At 39.0% G+C, this 19,599-nt stretch overlaps 3 protein-coding genes across 6 annotated transcripts; all 3 read right to left on the minus strand.

Moving 5' to 3' along the window:
• Nucleotides 1-445: 445 nt before the first annotated feature.
• On the minus strand, nt 446-13,077 carry LOC127790404 (uncharacterized). Of its 4 annotated transcripts, none has more exons than XM_052319916.1 (5): nt 12,733-13,077; nt 5,005-5,093; nt 4,303-4,914; nt 3,850-4,234; nt 446-853 (listed from the first exon to the last, which is right to left on the minus strand). In XM_052319916.1, the coding sequence occupies exon 1, from the start codon at nt 12,968-12,970 to the stop codon at nt 12,782-12,784; it is 189 nt and encodes a 62-aa protein (XP_052175876.1). In that variant the 5' UTR covers nt 12,971-13,077; the 3' UTR covers nt 446-853; nt 3,850-4,234; nt 4,303-4,914; nt 5,005-5,093; nt 12,733-12,781. The 4 variants fall into 4 exon arrangements, with proteins under 4 accessions (XP_052175876.1, XP_052175875.1, XP_052175877.1 ...); XM_052319915.1 differs by having other exon boundaries at nt 12,723-13,073; XM_052319917.1 differs by lacking the exon at nt 5,005-5,093 and having other exon boundaries at nt 12,723-13,075.
• On the minus strand, nt 3,870-5,158 carry LOC127790161 (UPF0496 protein At3g19330-like). Its single transcript, XM_052319458.1, has 3 exons — nt 5,029-5,158; nt 4,303-4,914; nt 3,870-4,234 (listed from the first exon to the last, which is right to left on the minus strand). Exons 1-3 carry the CDS (start codon nt 5,156-5,158, stop codon nt 3,870-3,872), a joined length of 1,107 nt encoding a protein of 368 aa, XP_052175418.1.
• A 1,166-nt stretch (nt 13,078-14,243) lies between the features above and the next one.
• On the minus strand, nt 14,244-17,684 carry LOC127789536 (IAA-amino acid hydrolase ILR1-like 3). Its single transcript, XM_052318428.1, has 5 exons — nt 16,461-17,684; nt 15,893-16,018; nt 15,439-15,753; nt 15,239-15,367; nt 14,244-14,748 (listed from the first exon to the last, which is right to left on the minus strand). The coding sequence occupies exons 1-5, from the start codon at nt 16,830-16,832 to the stop codon at nt 14,362-14,364; spliced, it is 1,329 nt and encodes a 442-aa protein (XP_052174388.1). The 5' UTR covers nt 16,833-17,684; the 3' UTR covers nt 14,244-14,361.
• Between the last annotated feature and the right edge of the window lie 1,915 nt (nt 17,685-19,599).

Below are 19,599 nucleotides of genomic sequence, written 5' to 3' on the forward strand. Positions count from 1 at the left end.
TACCGAATAGAAGTTAAATGAGGTGCGGAAGAGAAATCAAAAAAAAAAAAAAGGGATAGGATCTTAAGGGGCAGCTTATTTGGTTTTTTTATCTTTAATTTTTCTATAAAATTTTTAACTTTTATTTTTATGTAAAAAATTAAACTTTTAGAAAGAGGAATTTTTTTTTAAAAAAAAATGCATTATCTAAAATTTTAATTTAGTAAAGAAAACTGTAAAAACTCTTAAATACCCAAATTATTTTTATTGTCTAGATAATGTTGACAAGTAAAAAAGTTACGAAACACAAACTTAGAATTTAAAGAATTGATTATAATGCACAAAAATTTAAATAATATCTCAATCTATTTTTATTATTTCAAAATCTTGACAAATAAAAACTTAGAATTTACAATATTGCTACCCCAGTCTTGCACTTGATAATGTATAGTTGGATAGTTTCAAATTCTATATAACTATTCCCTTTATTTATTTATTTTCACAATTCAATTCATAAGTCTTCAGCTGAAAACTAATATTTGCAGCAATTACAACCATACAAGCTTCCTTTTAGCTACATCAAATAGCTTGGGTGCATACAAATTAAGATTTCACCACAATGTTCGTAAAGAAACAAAGTTCATCTGTCGGTTTCACTTGAATTTGACGAAGATATGAATATCCCGCTGTCTTAGCAATAAGTAATTCCCAATTCCTTCCATTGGGTGGGTTCTATTTTCAAAGTATGTGGCGGTTTTGGCGATGGCCCGGCCACCATCTTTCAAGCCTGGGCAATGCATTATTGGAACCTCAACTTATGCTCCAGAGCAACAACATAGGCCAATTAGATATACCACTGAGGTTCTCTAGCTCACTGAAACGAGAAAAAAAAAAGTGACGAAAATGGGGTCAGCATGGAGCAAGGATTGCGAATGAAAGTAAAATACAACCTTATCTACACAAACCAAATAGGAAAATTGAAATGTGAATACTATTCAAGACAATAAGCATCCTTCCAACTCAATATGATGAGTCAGGTGAGGCGATACAAAAGGAGATGTTAAAAGTCTAAAGCATTCACAGATCGTTGGGAAAACAAATAATAAGAATATAAAAGAGAGTAAAAAAGTTTATGCGTGACGTCAGTGAAAGAAGAGGAATTGGCATGGTATTGTAGGAAGCCAAGATGAAAATTACACAGGATTCAGTTTGCACGTGTTTGTTACGCCCATCAGAAGGCATGCAAAATTGTTTACAGAACCTAGAAGATTTGACTGTCGACCACTATATACTGTTAAACATATTGCTTTCAGGGTTTTATTGAACAACTACTAATTTTTTGGGCAAAAATATATCCTAAAGATAACTGAAGGAATGATTTTCAGGTTCTTTCCAACAATTTTTTATTGATAAAAAATTAAACTAGCAAAGCTATAAATATTCATTCATTTCGATGGTCCAAAGCAAAAACATATTAATGTGCATTAAATTTTACTTCCGTATTAATACTTAAGCCTTTATTTGATGAAGCATACTTCTATAAATTCTAATAATTATGAAGCTCATAACTCTCAATACCAAAATCCTTGGTCAACTATACCTATCTAGTCACAAAAATGTACAAGTAATTTAACTACAAGTACATTCAAATGGATTGCCACTATTTTTTTCCTTTCCACTGTACTAAATATATGACAAACACAAAAAAGGTGCATACCTAATGATTTTGTCTAGTTTAAAGTTTCATCCCTTTTGTATAATGCACAATTACGACAAAATATTCTAGAGGAAGATATATTTTTTTCCTACTCATGAGAATTTATCCAGGGTATCAAGAGTTTCCAAAGTTGAGAAAACAAAACCACCTGCAGAGCCTACAAGACAAACTAGTTATGCACATCAAGTCCACTGGAAATCAGTCAATTGCCATCAAGTACCTCAAAATCACATTCTTTGTTTGTTTGTTTGTGGGTATTCAGACCACATATGGACTGCCAAAGAAGCTCCTAAAAAGGCCTGTGGTCTAGGGAGTTTATTTAAACATTGTTTTTTAATTAAAACATTTTTTTTTTGTTTATAAAGAATTGTTTTTTCAAAAAAGGGACCAAATGGAACATGCTGGCACAGCAGCACAGTGTGGATTGGCTCAAAAAAATAGGTCATGCAGTCTTTGCACAACCCATTTGACATGTCTAGTCCCAACCATTCAATACAAGGTATTAGCTAATTATGTAATTTATGGAGAATGATTTATGTGGAATTCCTATACCTCTTTTGCTAGATAGTTGTTCCTTTCCATCTACTCTTCACAGGAAAGCCTCTACTGATTCTCACATGACCAAAGCATTCTAATCGAGTCTTAGGCATCTTATCTTCAATATAAGTTACTTCAACCTTATTACAAATAACTCATTTTTAGTTTTATCTTTTCTTGTATAGCCATTCATCCATCTTAACATCATCTCCAGTATGCTCATATTTTGCACATGCTATTTTACTGCCCAACATTCTATGACATAAAACAAAGCTAGTCTTGTAAAAATTTATTTTTAGCTTTAATAGAATCTTACTATACATAAAATGCAAAATGCCTAAATCTTGTCGTAACATCCTCATTAATCTCCCTGTTTTTTTGGATAATTGCTCCAAGATATCTAAACTAATATTTTCTTAACTACTTGATTTTTCGATTTTACCATAATACCATTGATACTTATATTTTTACTAAATTTACATTCCATATATTCAGTTTTCAATCTACTTAACTTAAAACCTCTATACTCTAAGGTGTGCCTCCATATCTTTGAGCTTCTACATTTTTATTAAACTTACATTTCTATCAAATATGAGTTAATTATACCAATACTAACTAAACTTTGCATTCGGTTACTACTTGGTAACTAAACTTTAAAATGTTACCCGTTACTCACTCATCTTTCAAAAGCGTTTCTCATCCCTCACTCGTTAGCTCACCGTTGGTTGGGGCTAACGGCTATGCACACGTGTCAAACGGAAAACACACATGGTGCTGATGTGGCAAATAGTAAAAGTCATAGGCCGATTGTGTATTAACTGCCAATCATAAGCTGCCACATGACACAACCTCAAATTCCCCCCCCCCCCCACTCTCTCTCTCTCTCTCTCTCACCTCTTGTTGTCACCCGCGTTTGCTACCTTCTTTCTAGCCACCATTCACCTCCAACACAGATGTCGTTGTTGCCGCCTCCATCGATGTTCACTGTAGTTGAAATGCAGCCACCGCCGCTGATGGCGGCGAATGTCGATGGAGGCAGCGGCGGCAGCATTTGCATCGGAGGCGAACGATGGCAGGTGCAACGGTGGCTTGAAGGAGGGTAGTAGACACAAGCGACAACCAAAGGCGAGAGAGAGAGAAGGGGGGGGGGGGGGAGGAGAAAGGGTTTTATGGGGATTTGGGGTTGTGACACGTGGCAGCTTCTGATTGGCAGTTAATACACAATCAGCCTATGACTTTTACTGTTTGCCACATCAACATCACGTGTGTTTTCCGTTTGACACGTGTGCATAACCATTAGCCCCAACCAACAATGAGCTAACGAGTGAGGGATAAGAAATGCTTTTGAAATATAAGTAATGGGTAACATTTTAAAATTCAGTTACCAAGTAGTAACCGAGTGCAAAGTTCAGTTAGCATTGGTGTAATTAACTCTATCAAATATATACAAATATATTTAGGTCATGAAGATATAAACATAGCAACAATCATTTAAAAAACCACTAGAGGAGGCTAATTCAAAAGTTTATCTTCAGTCCTTCCTTAGAGGCAGTAAGAATGTACCAAACAATATAAATAAAATAGAAACATGCTATAAATAGTAATAAATAACTCACCAGTTCATGCAGCAAATTTGTTAGAGAGAATGTGACTGATGAAGACTGATCTCTTCAAGGAGGAGAGATCTATCACTGTTGATTTCACCAAAGCATATACATAGGTGTTTCTCAAAACTCATAAGGTCACTAAAGAAAATACGATGGTCCTTCTGAAGCTGTTTTGCAACCTCACTGATGAGATACCTGTCCCTGCCTATTTTTAATCCAAGCCGAACAAGATTTTTATCACTTTCAACAGAATCATACAAATGTTTAACCAAAATTTCAATTGTTTTGAGGTGATTGTGCAGGAAGTATGTGCCCTTGGCAGCAGCATCAAGCTGTGGCAGATGGGCCTGCTCCTTTTTAGCAATCTTGAAAGGGATTACAGAGAGTAATGGTCCTGCAACAAAGGAATGAAAGCATGAGAATCTATGGCCACAGAACATATGTACACACCAAGAACAGTACCTTTGAAACAAATGAAGCAAGAGGCAGGACAACAAAGGAGGTCGGCCCTAGAGGCGGACTTGGCAAGCCGGTTATGACGTTCATTCAGTGGGGAGAAGCAGTGCATGTTTTCGAAGTTGAGGGAATTGGGGTCTGGGAAGGGGTTGTCAAGGTAATCAAATTGAAGGAAAGTGTCGAAAGCCTTCTCACATTGAGATTCAGAGAGGGAGTTAGGATCCGAATCTAGGGGAAGACTGTGGAGAAGGTAATGTATATCATGGTAAAGGAAACGAGCACGGCGTGCACTATCATGGAGTAGGATGCATAGATGGAAAGCGTCTTCACTCTGTTTAAAATAGGCAGAGGCAAGTTGAGTAGGGGTGCTAGGTCTGACATGCTGAAGTGCCTCTTGGGCACTCTCTCGGCTGGGCTTAAGGACCGGCACCAATATCTGTTGTTCTTCATGGACTTCCCCTTGCACTAAGTCTGGGTTTTCACAAGACAAGTTTTCAGGATGAATGACAGGCCATATCTCACTGCAGATATGGTTAAAGACACGGTTGTATTCACGAGTAATATTGACAGTTGTAGAGGGTTGAGTGCTTGGATTTGGTGTAACATCAACTGAACTCCCTGCAGTTTATTCATGCATTTACAAAAACACATTAGAAATTGCCCATCTTTAATATGAAATAAATCAGGGAGTGAAAACTTGAAATCTACCCTGTAGATGAAAGCAGCACAAACAGGAGTGTAGTCTTCTTGCTGAAGAAGATGACATCACATACTGTATCATTAGACTGTCCCTCCAACTGTGGGGAATAGCAAAAATCAATGAACCATAAGTTTTGGCATGGGCATCCAGTGAAAAACTCATAGCATTATGGCTGATTTAAAAACAGTAAAACACAATGGATGATCTAAAAGAAAGATGTTAGTTTCAAGTCTTTTGAACAAAGATGCTTGGCTCAATGTCTAAAGGTGTTCCCAAATCATGAGACTCACTGCTTTACAAGGGCAGGGATGGCAATGGGTTGGGTATGGGTGGGGAAACCATAACACATACCCAACCCATTAAGAAGCAGGATTTGAATAAATTAGTGGTAAAGTTGGAAAAATTAATTTTAGGGGCTGAAACTGGGTTTGGAAGTGCCTCGGGGGGGAGGGAGGGGGGGGCCTTCTAGGCAGCACACAGAAGGTTCCATAGGTAACACACCTAGGGTTAGAATTGTGTCTGTCATGGCCTAGCCTGACAATATTCTATCTCCCAATTCCGATATGAATTACAAGAACCCAATACCCGAACAGGAAGCAGTAACAGAGAGAAAAGAAGAGTGAGAGCAATCAGAGGGAAGAACAAGAGAGAGAACGAGAGAGAGAACTAAGAATTGGAGGGGAGAATAATAGGAATTCCAATTTTCATTCATATCATTTCTCTCGTTTGTGTAGGCAGATATACCCCCAGTGTCTAAGAGGAGAGATTCTCCTGTCAGGTGGGCCCTACTCTTCTAACAAACTTGAGATTCTCTAACCATCTCTGCACATGGCAGTAACTACCTTCTTCTAGAACTTACAGCAGTAAAAATAAGAGGCTATTACTATCTAAAGAACTACAACAACAGAACAGTAAATAGCAACAACAGAAATTTTTAAAAAAATAGGCTTGGAGAGCTCTTCTCGTGACATTTCCCCTGCCTTAACAATTTTCTTGTCCTCAAGAAATGTTAAGGAGACTAGCCATTCTTAGAAATTGCTTGAGAAGATCCGGTAGATACTCCCCCAGGTGTTGTCTTCCAAGGGTTTTCCCTGCCACTTGACCAACACTTGCATGAGGGGAGCTCCATGTTTGTAGATCACTCTCTTCTCCAAAATAACTTCAGGTTCCTCTACTTGTCCAACCTCCATAGCGATGAAGGGTAAAGCAGCACTCACTGGTTGTTCTCCCACTGCCTTCTCAAGGAGAGAAACATGAAATATAGGGTGAATAAGTGACCCTACGGGCAACCGTAGTCGATATGCCACCTTCCCCACCTTGGCTTCTATAGGAAATGGCCCATAGTATTTAGGACTGAGCTTGGTCACCTTTCCCCGAGTGATGGACTTAAGGTGAGGATACCTCAACCTCAAGTATACTTTGCTTCCCACTTCAAACTCTCACTCGCTCCTCTTCTTGTCCGCAAACTGCTTCATGTGGTTCTAAGCCGAGGCCAGTTCTTGCTTCAGTTGTTGTGTTACCTATTTCCTCCGTTGCAAGTAATCATCTACTGACGCTACCCTGGATTCTTCTCCTGCCACAAGCAGAACAGATGGCTAGCATCCAAATAAGGCCTCAAATGGGGTCATCTTAATGGAGGAGTGGTGGAAAGTATTGTACCACCATTGGGTCAAGGCCAGCCATTTGTGCCATTCCTTAGGCTACATTAGGCAGATGCACCTTAGGTAGGTCTCAAGACTTTGGTTCACCCTCTCGGTCTAGCCATCCGTTTGAGGGTGATGAGCAGTTGACATGCTTGACTTCGTTCCCAATGATCTCATCAATTCCTGCCACATCGTGCTGGTAAAAATCCGATCTCTATCTGAGATTATGGTCTTGGGAGTCCCATGCAACTTAACCACCCAATCCAAGAAAACCCTAGCCACCTCTTGAGTTGTATAGGGGTGAGTTAATCCAATGAAATAGGCAAACTTAGTCAATCTGTCCACCACTACTAGGATGTTATCCCTGCCTTCTAACTTCTGCAATCCTTCCACAAAGTCCATAGATATACTTGACCAAGCTTGATCAGGAATAGGCAAGCATTGTAGTAGCCTAAGGTAGGCTACTGTTTCTGACTTGCATCTCTTACAGGTGTCACATGCTTGCATTAGCTCCTTAATCTCTTATTTCATTCTTGGCCAATAAAAAACCCGCTTCACCCTCAAGTATGTGTTTTGCCCCCATGAATGCCCTCCCATGGGTGTGATTCATGTAAGGCCTGAAATATCTTCCTCTTCAGGTCTACCTTATCCCCAATCACTACCCTTCCTTGATATCTTAGCATCCCTTTGTTTAAAGTATACCCATTTCCCACGTCGGCTCCCAACATTAATCCTTCCAGCAAGGGCTTAAGCTTTTCGTCCCCTTCATAACTATCAATCACCTCTCGATACCACTGGGGTACCACTTCTATCATGGCTGCAAAACTCCCCTCTTCATGGCACATTGAGAGTGCATCGGCAGCTATATTTTCTTTTCCCTTTCGATACTGTATAAAGTAGTCCAGCCCCATGAGTTTGGCCATTCCCTTCCTCTGCAGTTGTGTTTGAAGTCTTTGTTGTAATAGGAACTTCAAAATCTCATGGTCAGTCTTGATTATAAATTTTCCTCCCTCCAAATAGTGCCTCCACTTGTCGACAGCCATCAATACTGCTAGGAACTCCTTCCCATATATGCCGAGCCACGAGTGTTTAGGACTTAGCACTTGACTTAGGAACGCTAGAGGCCTTCCCTCCTACACCAAAACCGCCCCTATTCCAATTCCACTAGCATCAGTTTCCAAGATAAAGACCTTATCAAAATCTGGCAGTCCCAAAACTCGTACCCTACTCATGGCCCTTTTCAATTTCTCAAAAGCCTCCTCTGCCTTTGGGCCCCAACTGAAACCTCTTTTCTTCAACAATTCAGTTAAAGGTTTGGTAATTATCCCATAGTTCTTCACAAATCGGCGGTAATACCCAGTTAACCCCAAACACCCTCTCAAGGCCCTCACCAAATTTGGCCTTAGCCAAGACACCATGGCCTCCACCTTCCAGGGTCGGTACTCACTCCTCCCTGGGATATAATGTGCCCCAAATATTCCACTTACCCTTGACCAAATGCACACTTAGACTTCTTAATAAATAGCTTGTGGGATTAGAGGATATCGAGGGTAGTTCTAAGGTGGAGTAGATGTAGTTCAAAAGAAGGGCTATAAATGAGTATGTCATCAAAGAATACCAATATGAACTTTCAAAGATAGGGTTCAAAAATTGTGTTCACAAGGGATTGAAAAGTGGCTGGGGCATTGGTGAGTCCAAAGGGCATCAACAAGAATTCAAAATGCCCATGATGAGTTCTAAAGACTGTTTTATGGATATCCTCGGGTTTCATCCTGATTTAATGGTAACCCGAGCGTAAGTCAAGCTTAGAAAAGAATTGAGCATTGTGTAGTTCATCCAAAAGATCTTCTACCAAGGGTATACGGAATTTATCTTTGATGGTTATAGCATTTAATTGGCGATAATCCACACAAAACCGCCATGTCCCATCTTTCTTTTTAACCAATAGGACAGGGGAAGCAAAGGGACTTTGGCTTGGTCTGATGATGGCTTGTTTTAGCATTTCCCTTACCATTTTTTCAATTTCATTTTTCTAGAGTAGAGGGTAACGGTAAGCTCTAATGTTAACAAGCTCAATGTGTGGTTTTAAGTTGATAGAGTGGTCATGCACTCGAGTAGGAGGGAGTGATTAGGGTTCAAGGAAGAGATCCTCATACTCAAATAGCAGTTTATTAAGGAGGTTTAAGTGATGTACCTGATCGGGCCTCCCTTGGGGTGCACTCACCGTTAGGTATATCTCCCCTTGCAGTGCTGGACCTTCTCAACTGCCACAATCAAAAAGAGGTGTGCCAACCGTCCCCATTTCCCTTTGATCACCCTTTGCAGTCTCTTCTCGAATATCATTTTGCACATTCCCACCTCTTTTCCCTCGAACAATGTCATCTTCCTTCCCTCCTTCTCAAATAATACTTCCATTCTATTAAAATCAAAACTGATGGGGCTAACCCCTTTCATCCAATCTACTCCTAAAACCACATCACAGCCCCCTAGCTACAGTAGTCTCAAATCTGTTTCGAATTTTTCTCCTTGCATCTCCTAGCAAAAGCCATTGCAGGCCAATTTGCTTAACACCCATTAGCCATTAGCCACTATCACACTCAAAGGTGGGGTCCCTGTTAGTTGGCACTTCAGTCTCTTTGTTGTGTTTTCATCCAAAAAGTTGTGGGTACTCCCACTATCTATTAAGATCATGAGGTCGTTGCCCTTAAAGTGCCACTCCACCTTAATGATCCTGTTATTAGTTACTCCGTTCAAAGCGTGAATGGAGATCTCTCCATTGTCCTCTGCTCTGTCTTCCCCGTTGTCTCCTTCTGTTTCCTCTTTTAGGTTCTCCTCTTCATCCCCTTCTAACAAGAGAATCTGCCTCTTACAAGGCTACCTTGGGTGGTATTTGTCACCACATCGGAAACAAAGGCTAGCCAACCTCCTTTGTTCCCTTAATTGTTCCCCATAAGGAACAAAGCTCGATCCGCCTACACTCTTCACCCCTTGGTTACCTCTTGCTACATCTTGGTGGTAACTTCTTCCCCCAACAGGGTTGGCTCCCAGAGTCACCCCTCTCTGTTGTTGCCTCTGCTTCTTCATTAGTACCTCTACAGACATCTCTTGTAATCAGGCGCTTTCAGAGGCTTGCTCCACCGTCCTCGGCCTCATCATTTTGACCATTGGTCGTAATTCCTCATTCAGACCACTCAGAAAGCTTGACACAAAATAAGCCTCTAATAAATGTGGGTTGTGGCATATCATAAATGATCTAAACTCCTCAAACTTCTATAAATAAGCCTCAACGCTCCCTATTTGTTTGAGCTTATTGAACTCTTCTATCGTATCTGCCATACTCCTCTCCCCGAATCACTCACACATTTTTTCAGAAAATTATTCCCATGTGTAATCTTCCCTCACACTAAGGCACCCCTGAAACCAAGCATCCACTACTTCATTGAAGTAAGCGGTGGCTAGCAACACTCTCTATCCTCTGGGTATGTTATGCCAGTTGAACAACCTTTCACACTTCCTCCACCACCATCAAGGGTTAGTTCCTTCGAACACCGGTATCTCCATCCAAGGCATGGGAAATCCCGAAGGACGGCCGTGAGGCTGCTCAATCCTTTCTCTGGCCACAACTCCCTCTAACCCTTCCTCAGGCTCTACCTCAATCTCGAAAGTACCTTCCCTTCTATTCATTCTACTTCTCGGTAAAATGGGGTCGTCCTTCTCGCGTGAGGGAAAGTTAGGAGCCATCCTTATCGTGTTCTGGCACGCAAACATGAGCATAAACTGCTGCATCTGCGCCCCCATGTCCTCTTGTAGCCTCGTCATGGACCCTTCCAATCTCTACTCCATCCTTCCAACAAACCTTCCAGCTTGCAATCCATCGCTAAGATCGCCGCATGGTTCCTTTTCCCTCGAATCTCCAGATGGTCAATCCTTCCCTGGAATTCCGACACAGTTGAGCTGACTTGCTACAACTATGTCTCAAAATTCTTCATGCGGGTTCCTTCCATCATTACACCAATTTTACAACCTCGGCCAAGAACCGATGCTCTGATACCAAGATTGTCATAGCCTAGTCTGACAATATTCTATCTCCCAATTCCGATATGAATTAGGAGAACCCAATACCTGAACAAGAAGCATTAATAGAGAGAAAAGAAGAGTGAGAGCAATTAGAAGGAAGAACGGGAGAGAGAACAGAGAGAGAGACCTAAGAATTTGATGGGAGAACAATAGGAATTCCGATTTTCATTCTTATCATTTCTCTCGTTTGTGTAGGTAGATATACCCCCAGTGTCTGGGAGGACAGATTCTCTTGCCAGGTGGGCCCTACTCCATCTCTGCACATGGCAGAAACTACCTTCTTCTAGAACTCACAACAGTAAAAATAAGAGGCTATTACTATCTAAAGAACTACAACAACAGAACAGTAAATAGCAACAACAGAAATTTTAAAAAAATAGGCTCAGAGGGCTCTTCTCGTGACAGTGACACACAGCACAACATGCTTAGAGAAAACTATAGTTAATTATTCCATTTACTACTAAAAAAGAGAGATGACAATAGTATTATTGAACACTCTAGAATGTTCTTCCTATTAGGATTACCAAAATCATTTTCCTATTTGGAAAAAAAAACTGAAAATAATAATAATATAACTAGGGAAAGACCATAAATAAAACCTAAGGACATAAGCAGAATCAACAAAAGACCTTAGGAAACATTATGCAGAATGAGAAAAATACCTCAATGCATAAAACATCAAAACTGAGCCCAAAAAGGCTCCCAACAGGGCCATTCTTATTCCAGAATCCAAATCAACACTTGGGCCTTAAAAGTTAGAACCAGTTTTAGGATGCTTCTTGTATGTTTCTAACATCCTCCATCACCTTTAGAGCCTATCGCCCCACCAAGCTAACAAATCTGACTCGATCTCAAACAATCTCCTAGCCAACACCCACATGATAGCAATTCTAGGTCAACCTTAACACCACTTGTATCACCACAAACCCTTATCCAAAGTGGGTAACAGTCCTCACCCAAAAATATTAGCTAAAATTAACCTTTGGACAACTAAAACCACATAATATATCCATGACCTCTAAAGTAGACTCTCAATATGGGATTGGGTCCTGATCTGTAATGTATTTGTTAATTAAAGGAATGGGCAATTTGTATGATACAAAATGCTGAAGAAACTTCATGTAAAAGTAAAAATATCCACTATTTTATTAATTCAAATTGTACACAAACATGGAGATGAATTGGGATAGAGAAAAAAGAATTGTACAAGAGATCTTTTTTGCTGGCAACCTTTTCCAGTTCTAACATCCAAAATGGTGGGTTGTTCAGTTTCATAAAATATTTCAAAAACCAAATATATTTGATTGAAAACATTCACAACAAACCATGGTTTGCCCTAAGTTCAAGGCCAACTATTTTTTGTTTCACGCCAATTAACACAAACATAGGTAAGCATGGGTGTTTAGAATGAGGATTAGGACAAGGAGGGAGGGATGTTTATAACAGCAATTTATATCTACATTCTTGTTATATAATCACAAAAATAGATAGATACTACAACAAGTTCATCAATTACTATTCTAATCAAACTTTTTTAGTTATAGGAAAATAAATTCTTTTCTTTTTTTTTCTGGTTGTAGGAAAATAAATGCTACTGGTTGGGACATAATTCCTATCAAGTTTGCAACGTGGGGTTCAATTTCTATACCTGAAACCTGATTCCAAAAGACCAAATGCATTTGGAAATTAAGTTAAACAAGTGACTGGATATGAGAAAAGAAGTTCACGAACCAACTGGACTGGGTAAAGGAAAAAAAAAGAGAGAAAATCGCAAATCTAGTCCTAGGTGATTCAGACGTTTTGTCAAACAAGGGCGCTAGAGTAACATTCGCGAAAGTAAGAAAGCTAAAACCCACTACCCTCATCGCAAGAAAAGAGCGTATTGATCGGAAGAAACCAATACAAATTAACAGTCGAACACAAATTAAAACGCAACCCATAAAAATGCAAGCATCGGCACATAAGTTCGCACGGTGAACGAAAACGTGAAGCAGATGAGTTAATACCCATACGAACAATGAAAAACGGATTGCGATGAAGCAACTGGGTGGGAAGCTTGAGAAGGTCAGTCTCCAAGGAGCTTTCGGAGGCGGTCCTTGATGAAGTCGTTGCGGGCTTTGGTGCGAGCTTGCTGAGGGGCTACGTTGGTGAATGAGAGGTGGGCTCCGACGGCGAATAGGGCAGCGCCGGCGACGAAGCAGCCGACGGTGGCGATCAGCTTCCTGGGGGTTGGGGGAGACGACCATAGCACCATGTCCCTTACCTATAAGAAGATATGTGTACAAAGCGAGAGGGAGGGTTTGACTTGTCTTCAGCTGTTTACGCGTCCCTCGTTATTTCTTCTTCCCAATTTGTTGAAGACTCGTCCCAGCTTAGTTTATGGGTAAAATGAAGAACACAAGAGATGGTTACCAAAAGAATAATAAATCTCATTTGAGATCAATTATTTCAATATTATATTTACAAAAAAAAAAACAATTAATTACTATCATTATAATATAATATAGTTAATATTATCGTTTTTGTATCGTGATAACATTTATTTATTAATAATATATTAAAGAATAACTATTTTCTACCAAAAAAATTGTTAATAGTTATATTGATAATGTTAACTAATGAGTAATATCAGTATGGTATTCCATGATATTATTATATTGATAGTATAACTTTAATGAGACCTTTTCACTATAGGTGTCAAAAGGGCCAGCTCGGTCCGGCCCGAGTCGGTCCACGGGCTTTTTAAATGGGTCGGGCCGGCCTTTTTACTAAAAGGGCCGGCCCGGGCCCGGGCCCTTTTGTCATTGATAGGGCCCGGCCCGGCCCACGGCCCCCCTACAAAGGGGCCGGGCCAGCCCATGGGCTAGAGGGCCGGGCCAGGCCCTTAGCCCACAGGGCCTAGCGGACCGGGCCGGGCCCTTTTTTTTTTTTTTAAATAATTTTTTAAAAATAATACATATAATATATACATATATAAATATCAAAATATTACATATATAAAAATTAATTTGTTTCTTTTTAAAATATTTTCTATCTTAATTCTTAAGTTTTAAATATTATTTCATTATTTTATATTACAAAATTCTATATGCCTTATAATTTTTCTTGTGAATTTATATGAAAAATAATATACATATAAAAAGGAGAATGTTTATTTATAATTTAAATATATAAAAAATTTAACTTAAAAATTTTAAATAAATTAATTGATGGTTATTATTTATATATATTATGAAATTAAATTTTTTAGTATCCAATATCAATAATTACTAAAAAATAACAAAATTAAAAAAAAATGAGTAAGAACCTTAGTGGCCCATAAGGGCCTCATGGGCCCGGCCCATAAGGGCCCAACGGGCCACGAGCCGGGCCCTTAGCCGGGTCGGGCCGGGCCGTGGGCCCAATTTCTTCTCGGCCCGGCCCGTATGAACAGTAACGGGCCGGGCCAAAGCCTGACCCGTCACGGGCTAGGCAGGGCGACCCGCGGGTTGCCCGGCCCTTTTGACACCTCTACTTTTCACACAGTCTAGAGAGAACAAGACATACCATATTATGTGCACACCACACCCACCTCATATCAACTACGTTTAGGCAAAACATTTATTTCCCATTTGCCTTTGGGATTTTTAACAATCTCCAATTTCCCTACGTTGCTAGTTGTGTGGCAACATGGCCGCCATCCAAGTAGGAAATGGCAACAGCAGCATGGAAAGCTGCTCCTATGGGAAGAACCTCCTCATCCAGAAAGAAGTTTCCCCTGTGCAGTGGCGCATCTGATTTTAGAGTTTCATTCTTGATTCCGACCATGAAGAATGCAGCCGCCATCTTCTGCGAGTAGAAGCTGAAATCCTCGGCTCCCATACACTGAGGAAGAACGTGCACATTCGATCCCCCCAGCAGAGCTTCGCCAACCCTCTTGGCATGTCCGTACATCGCTTCATCATTAACGGTTGGCGGATAAGGCCTCATTTTATCCTCCATGAAATCCACCGTAGCAGTGCACCTGTGCAGCTTTGCCTGGAATTCAATTATCTGCGACCAACACGGATTATTCTTAATTTCTTCCATTGCTCAGAAAGCAATTTCCCCAAGGATTATGATAATGTGCAGAAAGAAAATGGCTGGAAAAGAAGCCCCAGAAAACCAGTTACTGATATACATCCGTCCAGATATCCATTTCAATACTGGAAAAATGGTGCGGTTGCTGACTATAACTGTTAGAAAATAGGATAGAAATATGAGAAGCAATTGAACAAAGATGAAGTTTTACTGTTTAGCCCAAAAAACAAAAACCAAAAAGACATTGTGCCGGCTGTGCAAAATAAGGCCACATTCGAACACATTTGAGACTGATTTTTAAAAGATTGTAACTGGCCATAAAAGATTTGAAAATAACAAAGCTTTAAAAGTTTTGTTCAATTTATGATTTGATTTTGAAAACAATTTGATTCTCTGTTCAATTTACAAGAACTACCAAAATAGATCAATTGCAGCCATTGCTTTTTCCTGAAGAAATATATACCTCTTTGATTCTCTGTTGAGTGTAGGATTGACCTTCTGGAGTCACGCCTCTAAAAGTGCCCCCAAATTTCACCGTCTCTGGAGTTACATTGTCTGCCTCACCGCCCGTCACAAAACTGACTGTGACAACCTACATAAGATTGAAACTATAAAGAGGAGTTTGTTGAAGTGCAATAATTGTCCTGGAAGAAGAGATATTACTCTGGGCTCAAGAGGGTCCGTCTCCCGCGATACAATCTGTTGAAGTGCAAGAATTGCAAAGGATGCGGCAAGAACTGGATCCCTATTTTCATGTGGTGCAGCAGCATGTCCGCCTTTCCCTTCCACTGTTGCCAGAAACCGGGCAGAACCTGCGAGGATAAGACCAGGTCTTGAACCAATTTCACCAGTGGGCAAAGCTGGCCACACATGTAATCCGAAGATGGCTTCGACCCCGTCGAGGATACCCTCTTCAAGCACATGGTAAGCACCGGCATATGACTCCTCTCCAGGTTGGAAGACGAGTGTGACAGTGCCCTGAATGACAATTTGTTTTCCTTTTTGAACAATTTTACTAGTTGAAACAGAGAACATCAAAATACCCAACAAAATAAAAAGAAGTATTTTTTATCTCTGGATTCCATGTTTCTGAGAGATTGCATAACAATAAACTTACTTTGAGCTGGTCCCTTCTCCGGTTAAGTAATTTAGCTGCTCCAAGCAGCATTGTTACATGAGCATCATGGCCACAAGCGTGCATTTTACCATCGTTCTTGCTCTTGTACTCCCATTCTACCAATTCCTTCAAAAGTCATAATAATGTTGGCTTCCAGTGAGACAACTCAACAAACACCTAGAGGACTGAATATGGAATGAAAAGTTTGGCTGGCTTACCCCGAAAATTTAAAAAGGATATGCAATGAAAAATTCAAACTCTCTTGTTCAATCAATGAGAATCCATGCATACAAAACTCCTAATCACTCACAATCATTGCCAAAAATTATAATCAATAGACAACTCTCATTCCTCAAAGATAAGTTACTGCTATCCAAAAAAGAACACTACTAACTCTTTTGAATATGAAGATCTAATTTAAACTTTGAAATATTTACACGGACAATACTCTACACAATGATTTCCCAATATTAAAATTTATATCTATTCAACAACGCAATCAATAAGTTTTAAGCTATTTTTTTACGCAATAATATCATTTTCCTTTCATGTATAAAGAGAGACCTACCTGAACGGGAAGAGCATCCATATCAGCTCGGAGAGCGAATCGGGGCCCCGACCCGGGTCCAACGGTAGCCACCACGCCTGTCTTGGCCACCGGCCACGAGTACTCGATTCCCAACGAGTCGAGCTCCGCTCTAATGAGTTGGCTCGTCCGGTGCTCTTCGAATGCCAGTTCCGGGTACACGTGGATTGTCCTCCGAACCCTCTTCAACCAGTCGAAGAACTCGGGGTCTCTCGCCGATTCCAGGAGCTCCTGGGTCAGTGACCCGGCATGCGAGTCAAGCTCGGCGCCGGAAGCCCAGACGGTGAAACTGTGGGAACTCGTCGACAAAATGAAGAGAGCAAGCCATGCGTATGGCCAGATCGCGTGCTTCATTTGCCTGCGAATTTGGAATTTGGCGGCCAAAAAGTTGCTAAAATACGATTTGACCACTTATTAGCTGTATTGATTCTTGGTGGGTGTTTGGGTTATCGGTTTGACCGCTTATTAGCAGTATTGATACAGCTTATAAACTATTAAGAAAAAATTGATGAGATGTTTTGGTGCATTAAACGAGCGTTTAAACTATGACTTCGTTTGACTGGACAGTTTGACTGCTTATAAGTTGGTGTATAACTTTTAAGCTACCTAAATTATTTGATTAAAGTATTTGATTTGCTATTCAATCAACGTTATGGGGATAACTTTTGTAAAATGCTACAACAAAATAAGCTATGTGTACTAAGTATTTTATCATATTACCCTTATACATTTTGCTAATTTTCAACCATACGCTTCTTCTTTATCTTCTTCAATCTTTGTCTCTCTACCTCTCGTCGCCAGTTGCCCCAACCTTTCCAACTGCCACCATCGACCATCGCCATCACCCCTATCATTTGACGTTGTCATCATCCCTACTGTCTGACTATCTCTTCCCCATTGTCGTCCCCACCCCTATCGATCGTCGCCTCCAGCTCCACCGTCACTATTGGCTACTGCCTCTAGCCTCTACCTCCCATGTCTATCGTTTCCTCCTCCGTCAATCGTCGTCTACCATCTCTAGCCTTCATCACCCGCTACTACCTCTCTGGGTCTATATATATATATATGTAACATATTAATTTAAGAATATATATGTAACATATATGTATATGTAATATATATTTAGCATATACTATATATATTGTCATTAGTATTTTTTTAAGAATTATATATAATTTTGGTAAAATTTTATCATTACACATTATTTTATAATTTTTTTATTAAAAATTAATATTTTTATATATTTTATTTATATTATTTAACAATACATCTATTTTTATCTTTTTGTCAAATTTTAATATCTTATCAGCTCTTTTAAATCAAACGCATAACTATTAACTAATAGTTTAAAAGTACATTTATCCACGTACGTTAATAACTTAAACATTACCTAACTTAAAAGCTTTATATCACTTAAAAGTTGCTAATCAAAACGCATAGCTAAACTAGCCCTAAGTCGCTTAAACATTATTACACAGCATTTTGCAAAAGCTGGTAAGAGGGAGTTTTTGCAAAACACAACACTGCTTATATATAAGCTACATTGATTGATCAATTTATCATTTTATCCTCATCATTTTTGTTAATTTCTAATAATGCATTTCTTATTCAATCTCTGCCTCCTCTCGCCTATCACCCCAGCTTTTTTGGCCGTCGCCATTGTCATCGTCGCCCTCACTGATCGCTTCTCGTTGGCCATTGCCCCCATCTACTTCAACTTCTCCTCTATCGCCTCATCGAAAGCTACTTGCCACCGTCCCCACTCTAGTGGCAGAGTCAAGAAAGATTTTTAGTTAAGGCCAAATTATAATTTTAGCCCAAGCCAAATTATAAAAATTATAATTATCTATAGTAATATATATAAAAAAATAAAAAAGTCAACTGGGGCCAAGGCCCCAGCTAGCCATAACGTGGCTCCGTCACTACCCCACCCTAATCTCTTTTGTCTGTGCCTCCATCGCCCGTTGAGTGTATATATGTATGTATATATATATATATAATAACAGTAACAATATATTATATGTATATATAATATATATTATTATATATGATACACATAATAATATTTTATTAATATATTTTTAATAATTATGTATAATTTATCAATATTTAATGATAAAATTTTATATCATTCAACATGATATGTATTTTAATTTTTTTATTAAATTTTGATAGCTTATCCACTTTTTAAATTAAATACATAACTATTAATTAATAATTTAAAAATATATTTATCTAAATATATTATCAATTTAAACGTTATCTAACTTTTAACTTAAAAACTAAATAGTTTAAAAATTATGAAAAAAAAAAGGGTAAACCAAACACCCCCTAAGTTGGCAACTTTGATGATCAAATCAATACTCAACAGATGTGGCTGTGGGATTCCCGTCTTTGACAAACTGTGCGGGTGCGGCTATACTCTATGTTTTCAGTCATTTTCACGATCCGAAGAAAACAGAATTAAAGCCGGCAGATTCGAAGAAAAGTTGATATGAATAGAAACAATTAGACGTTTTGAAAAACATAGATCTTACCAGCAATTAATGCCCTAGAAATAGATCATCACATCTCAGGTTATTATATTCCTCCAATGCAATTTCTAGAAATTGTTTCTCACAACAATTTTGCAATTCAATTTTTTTTTAAATGAAGAATATCTAAATAATAAAAGAGCTTATAAGTGGCTTTTATGTTGACTATTATCTACAATTTGTGAAGTGTTGTCCCACCAAGTGAGTCTTTGTTCAACAACACTTCAATTTTGACAAATTTTTGAACAATCCAACACAAAAATCAGAATCAATTATGAAGTTTGAAAAATAACAACAGCTTGAATATTAGGGAATACAATACTATTTTAGATTTGATAGAAACTGGCATGGTAATTTTTAATCAAATCAATCTTCTTATTCACAAGGTTATTCTACTGGAAGGGTATTTACATTAACTTCAAGAGATGGTTTTTCTCCAAAAGAAATTAATTTTTCTGAGAATTCTAATACTAGCCAGTTTAGTTCCTCTAATTTTTTGTCTCGAGTCAGGCAACAGTAGATATTTAGCTATATCTGAAACTGTTAATGATCCATCCCAATATATGGATAGTAGAGCTACCAATCAT

This window comes from Diospyros lotus, chromosome 14 (assembly GCF_014633365.1).
Source record: "Diospyros lotus cultivar Yz01 chromosome 14, ASM1463336v1, whole genome shotgun sequence".
Lineage (NCBI taxonomy): Eukaryota > Viridiplantae > Streptophyta > Magnoliopsida > Ericales > Ebenaceae > Diospyros > Diospyros lotus.

Bases quoted from the DNA above. Each gene is read 5' to 3' on its own strand.
- LOC127790161 (XM_052319458.1), bottom strand. From the start codon at position 5,158: ATGAGTTTTTCACTGGATGCCCATGCCAAAACTTATGGTTCATTGATT. The intron at 4,915-5,028 runs GTTTGTGCTGCT...AATAAACTGCAG, and splicing joins AGCAAGAAGACTACACTCCT to GGAGTTCAGTTGATGTTACA. The intron at 4,235-4,302 runs GTACTGTTCTTG...CCTTTGTTGCAG, and splicing joins TTGCTTCATTTGTTTCAAAG to GACCATTACTCTCTGTAATC.
- LOC127790404 (XM_052319916.1), bottom strand. From the start codon at position 12,970: ATGGTGCTATGGTCGTCTCCCCCAACCCCCAGGAAGCTGATCGCCACC.
- LOC127789536 (XM_052318428.1), bottom strand. From the start codon at position 16,832: ATGAAGCACGCGATCTGGCCATACGCATGGCTTGCTCTCTTCATTTTG. The intron at 15,754-15,892 runs GTAAGTTTATTG...ATTGTCATTCAG, and splicing joins GGAGAAGGGACCAGCTCAAA to GGCACTGTCACACTCGTCTT. The intron at 15,368-15,438 runs GTAATATCTCTT...AATCTTATGTAG, and splicing joins CGGACCCTCTTGAGCCCAGA to GTTGTCACAGTCAGTTTTGT.